At 37.8% G+C, this 6,366-nt stretch overlaps 1 protein-coding gene across 1 annotated transcript in view; it reads right to left on the minus strand.

Moving 5' to 3' along the window:
• Nucleotides 1-3,860, minus strand: part of LOC114065093 (inactive N-acetylated-alpha-linked acidic dipeptidase-like protein 2) — a gene marked incomplete at its 5' end in the record, with an annotated part of 150,627 nt that extends 146,767 nt beyond the window's left edge. The window contains one exon of the mRNA XM_027898698.1: nt 3,710-3,860. Within this exon, the coding sequence (XP_027754499.1) occupies nt 3,710-3,860 (151 nt within the window). The remainder of the gene's footprint in view (nt 1-3,709) is intronic.
• Between the last annotated feature and the right edge of the window lie 2,506 nt (nt 3,861-6,366).

Here is a 6,366-nt window from a genome sequence, read left to right on the forward strand (position 1 = left end):
CTTATCAATTATCATCGTGGGCAAAACAGTGTCAGTAACTGCCAATTAAAACAGATTGGATAACGAGAAACAAAACCAAAAAACTAGAACAGCACCTTTGCCTTGCCCTTTTCCAGGCTCAGCTTCACTTCCCTTCCTGTCCAGTGTTCTTGTCCTCTCTTAAATATGTTTTCAGAGGCATCACTGACTTTGCTGATGGCCTCAGCTGTGGCCTGCAGTGGATCAACACCTTAGAAATCCCTTGTCTTCCTTGTCCCTTCCTATGAAACCAAATCTTATTAGCAATGTTTGAGGAATGCTTGTGTCAATTCTTCTGTCTAAATAATGTTCACTAGTCACAGCTTTAGGGAACTGAGCATTTTCCTTTGTGTAACTGATTTTTTCACCCGAATTCCTGTGATATGGCTCACAGAACAAGCTGTTACAATGACCTGAAGCATGGACTATTTCAAAATATACCCCTTTTTCATACTGCATAACCTCTGCATCACAATCCTGTAAAATAACATTACACTTGAAAATCCAGCTGATACCATAAGATTGTATTTTACAGCTGTTATATATCAGCAATTTTAAGCTCACAGTATTTTCTATGATGCCATCTGAATTCTTCATGAAATATTTTCTATTCCCCCACTGCACAGACAGGGATTTTATTACGAGGCACCTTATCTCATGGGCAGGGTTCTTAATGCTTATCACAATGCCACTTTTCTATTTACATACCAGGATTGACAAATAGATTCTATCCATATTTTTGTTTACTGAGCCATTTCCTGCGCGGAAACAAATTTGATTTAAAACAGCTCTGAAGTCTAGTGATGGAGAAATCTAATATGTGTCTGCCATACAAAGGTGGGTGAAAGAAGTGCAGCAGTCTAAAAGTCAAAATGGAAAAAGAAAATAGATGGGGAAGTCACTCAACTTTTATGCTGTTCTTCTAAACCTTATTTTCAGGATAATTTTTTGCCACGTATGCCTCTTATCTCCCTCTCAGGCTTCTTAATCCCGTATGTTTAAATCCTTGAGTTTCACCCCCTGGATCTGTTTCATTTCAAAAGCAGGAACACAGAAGAAAGATTTCTGAAAATGAAGGACACTAGTCTTTGGCAATAAGAATCACGAAAACAGAACTGACGCTCACAAAGGCTCATACAATTGTTTCAGGACTGAGATGACACAGGAATAGAAGAGTCTTAAGAACAGAAGAATTAAATTATGAAACAGAGCTGGAAAGACTTTTACATAAGTGCTGTTCACTTCCCCTTCTCATCACTACTTTTTTCCCTTTGTTAAACAGAGATCAATAAAATCATTCCGCTCATAGGTAGTTGGCATCTCAAACCCATCCTCAAGCTATTTCTATACATTCAAAATAATTCATATGCAGTAGTGTAGCATTTAATCTTCACAAAACAGAAAATCTGAGCTGAAATCTCACAAGAACTCCAAAATTCTCTCTGAACTTATAAATAAATCCCATTTTAAAATGCTGCCAACTCTGAGAAAAGATCTGTAAATTATATCATTTCCTCAAGACCTTTTTTCTAGGAAAAAAATGAAGCATTCCAGTGCTCTGATACCACAGAGAAATTTGTTTTCAGACTAAAAGAACGTGAAAAAAACACAGTCAGCAGCACGAAAATACAAGTTTCCTACCTTTTATTCACTGAATACGAGACTAGCTTTGGTTCACTCATCTTACTAGGAATTTTCCCAGTAAAAGGGAGAATGTTGGTAGGAGCAGTCCCTGAGACTGTGATAGTAACAGCTCTGCTGGCAAAGTGTGAAGTGCAGATGGTGTCAAAGATATGCCAATAACTTAAGCAGGAGCTTCCAATAAAACCTCTTGTAGTGTATATTGTACTCAGTGAATCAAAGTGAAAGGGGCAAGCCGGGCTCTTTGGCTCTTTTATTCCACACTTAGGCAGTTTAACTACAGTATATGCAAGTGCATCCCTCAGGGAAAAGTCTGGGCTCCAGATGTGTTTGTATTTGTCCTAGGCATGAGCTATCTCTAACCAAGTTGGTTCAGAGTCTCCAGAGAAGAAAAATCATCATCAGAAACACGGAAATTACTTCCATCTGATCTACCTTCTAGTGACAGAACCATAAAAAAGAGTTTCCCCAAGTATTCCTTTGAGCTCTTTCCAGCTCATCATTGCATTCAATGATCAAAATATAAACCATTTCAGAACATGATGTCCTCCTCCTGCTTATGAACATTGCTCAAAGATTTAAAACCACAGACAAGCCATGCTAAGGCTTCTACTTCACCATCGATGTACTTAAAACACCGTTCTCCATATAATTAAGCTTCTTTTTCCCAAACTGGGGATTGGAATGCACACTGCCAATCAGATCTTCTACTGACAGAAAACCAACACATAAGGTTCAGACACTGAAGTGGCATCTTCATGTTATTATATCTGTTTTAATTAGCTTTACTTTTCATGTAGGGTAAATAAAACATTAAGGAGCCAGCCAGACAGATAAACGACGAACTGTTGTTCAAACAGCTCCACGAAATGAGCAAGAATAAGGCCTGAAGAGTGTTGTATTTACCTCTGTAGCTCCCAGGGCACTTTTAAGAACACTGGGTCAGGTATACTGAGACATTGAGAAAATGTGCAATTTCTTTCCCACTGAGCTGTCAAGGCATTCATGCTGTGAGCAGCTAACACCCCTCCTTTGACAACCAGGCAAATATTTCTATTTTCTGCCATTCTAGTCATGAAGTATCTCAGCATTGCCTTAGTTGATTTAGTGCCAATTCAAGTCAGACTTTGGATGTCTGAGCTAGTAACTGGACAAAATATTCTTGATGAAGCCTTGTCACAAGCTCATAAGACTGCTGTTTAATACATTTCCAAATAGTTAGATAGTAAAAAAGCTGTAAAAGCTGAAAACGCTGCACAGAAACAGAATACACATTCACTGAACTGCCAGATTGGGGATTTAAGTGACACATACAAGTCAAATATGCTGCTGCTTCTATTTATTGTTAGCATTACTTTAAAAAAAACAAACCAAACCAAACCAAAACAACCACGTAAAGTTATATAAGACTATGCCATTCCTTGAAATCAATTCTTTAATTCCCATCCTTTGAAAATACATGTACTTAGAGAAGCATAATTGATAACCAAGTCTATCCAGGTAGAACTGAGGCAAGGCTAAATGAACACATCCTATTCAAGAGATTATTGCACATAGATACTACAAACATTATTTTTTTTTTCCCCTCAAAACTTTTCAGATAAAAATGCCTAATCACACTGAGCTTGCACCTATTGACCAGAAGTTTCCATTAACAATACCATAAAAGTGGAAGACAGCATGAAGGGAATGCTTCTTTTGGTGGGGTCTGATCCCATGGAAGCTGCTCAGAAATCACGGGATTAGAACTTCACGGCCTTTTTTTTTCCCATGGGCTAAGAATAAGCAGGCAGTAATAATGGTTCAGTGTGTGAACACTCAAATCCAAAAAGCAATAAAATAAATTATTTAGAGTGCAGACTTTGTGCTAAGAGCTCAAAGCACTTTTGAGACTGGATTCCATCCTCTAAGCTATGCTGCACTGCACAGTGCTCCCTTACTCAGAGCTTCTATTTCAGGCAGGGTTTGGTTTAGTGTTTTAACTCCCATACTTAAAATCTACAGAGAATGAAAACGTCCATTAACTGAATATGCCTTGAACAGTACTTACCAATGCTGGCATAGCCAGGTGTTGATGGATCTCCTCCACTGTTCAAGGAAACCATAAAAGCTTTATCAGCAAGCTCTGTGGTCTTTGGCAAGTCACAAGGGTCAGCGTAAAGGAGAACACCACCAAAGCCTGCATCTTCCAGCAGGGAAAGCTGGGGGAGCAAACCAACACAGGTGACTATTAACAACAGCAGTGCCAGAACACATTATGGTTTATTCCAATTAATGCTGAGATAGAGGCTTTATCATGCATCAAGTTCTCACCACGCAATGCTCTGTACAAACCAAATAAAGACAGGTGCAGTGCTGCAGCGTTTGTAGCACAGAACCAGAAGCTATGACACAACAAAATCAACCCCCCCAGAAAACTATTTGAAGTCATGTTTCCCAAGAAGCTCGTGCCAAGAGCTTCCTTCAAAGCCTAATGACAAAAAAAGAATCTTACTTTTACCTGGTATGTAGCATTTAGAGGAAACACAGAGCTAAGACTCTCTACAGTTGCATTTGAGATTTGAAACTGCTGCATTTTCACCTCTTTTATTTTGACAGAGAGGGGTGGTGTGTTGCAGGTTTCCTTCAGAGGATGCACTGGACATGATTCAGTCACACACACAAAGAGATACGACTGGAGCCACTTTTCTCCCTGCTCATCAGACACTTGCTGGACTTACACCCTTAACAGATTTTCATGTGATAAAAATACCACCTTGAAAATGCCTCAGTTTTGAAACTAATCTTACTAAAACATCTTGAGTTGATCTTCCATATATGTAAGACACTTTTGCTTAGTTTACCTCCTCAGGGACATGGGCATAGCACATACTAGATGTCTGTATACACTGGCACAGGATTTCTGGACAGTTACTCTTCAATTAAGATAGAAAACATAAGGAGTTTACAGATTAATAAAAAAAAAATTAGATTAAAAAACCCAGTCTATCTTACCCAACCTGGAGTTTGCCTCCTGTTAGGCAAACAGCTTTTATTCTGCCTCATTAGAACACCAAAGCTTGAATTGGAACTTCTAATTAGCCTTTCCAAAACTCTATAGACCTGGGGCAGCAAATCAGGCAAAATTCCCCAAAGTCAAGGACAAAAGCATCCAAGTACCATAACTTGTAGCAGTCTTTTTGACTGAAAAACCTCAGGTTTTCCCTTTCATAGAGAACTGAAAAATATGGGGATTTTATTCTAAATCATATGAAATCAAACTGTAATGTGGCAAATAGTCCCACGAAATGAGATGACCTTTCTGTGTAATGCTCTGCACATTTGGAATTGACTGAAGACCTACTACAGTGATACAAAGCTATATTAATTTTCCAGACAGAAGTAATTCGGATTTAATTTAAGGATTATCTTACTATTCACTATGCTGCTCTACTGATGGCTTTCCAAATGGTTCCAAGTGGTCAGAGCAATGACTGCAGGTATGTGGTGTTTCTGAACCAAACAACTCTGACTCCACAGGAACCCGAGAACTTGTTATGACACCTTCGTTTCTCAGTTCTTCTTCTCCTTCTATTTTTCAGACCTTTTATTTTTTCCCGTGTGTATATATACAATTTTCAATTTATCCCCCAACTGCTGATATTAAGGACTGTTTACGCAGAGTTCTTTGTGGCTTTACAAGTATTTAAATTACGTGAATATATGGCATTCAGTTGAAGCCTCATAAGCATGTGGTGTTTAGTTCTGCTTTTCTCAACAGCTAAGACAGAAAAAAATAATAAAAATAGCAGCCTACTATTTACCATGTTATAAAAAGAGCAATCTGCTATTTCTATAAGTAAACACATTTAATATTGTGATTTGGAAAGATTTTGACACTAATCTGAATTCAGATAAACAGAAGCAAGTGAACCTGTGGATCAATTAATCTTATTCAAACAAGCAATCCATGGATAGAAAGGGATTCTTTGAGAGAACTCTCTTCAGATGAATAGGAGTGGGAGAGTAAGAGAATGCAACTAGCACAGCTGCTTAAAAATGAAAAGGGTTAAAAAGGTATTACAGACCTTAAATGTAATGCAAGAAGAGAGATTTCCAAAATGGTAGGTTCATTAATTATTATATTGTTCTGTTTCCAATTCATGCCCATGTTCAGATATTCAGCCAGAATTTGATTGCATATAAAAGGGGTGGGAAAACTATGGGAGAAGCAGGGAGATTTAAAATAACAATTGCCTTTTCCTGCACCCATATCCAGTATCTTTTTATTAATCCCTAGTTTATTAGTAGCACATAAGACGGGAAACAGAGATGCATTCTTTCTCATTTTTTTAAGAGAATTTTAAAAAGTTTGTACTTAACAAAAAATCACTATTAAACTTATCAGTTTCACCGAGAGAAGGTAACTACACATCTGTTATTCACAAAGTGCAGCAACCACTGCTGCCATGGCCACAATCTCTGGTAGGGAGTTGTGTCGCACGTGAAATTACAGAACAGCTTTCAGATTTCAGCTTTAATTGTTGCTTTTTAACTTTACAACAGTGACAGCACAACCATACCAACAATAAATAGTTATTGTTGATTCCATTTTCATCTCAAATAAGTCAACACTTTACCAGGCAAAAACTGACCTAGCACAAAGAATCCAAGGAAAGTACTGCTTTTTTTCTTTTTTTTTTTTTTTTTTAACACGGAAAATGTTGC

The sequence above is a fragment of the Empidonax traillii genome, unplaced genomic scaffold (genome assembly GCF_003031625.1).
Source record: "Empidonax traillii isolate 1590-97213 ecotype Southwest subspecies unplaced genomic scaffold, ASM303162v1 scaffold617:size382775, whole genome shotgun sequence".
NCBI classification, from domain to species: domain Eukaryota; kingdom Metazoa; phylum Chordata; class Aves; order Passeriformes; family Tyrannidae; genus Empidonax; species Empidonax traillii.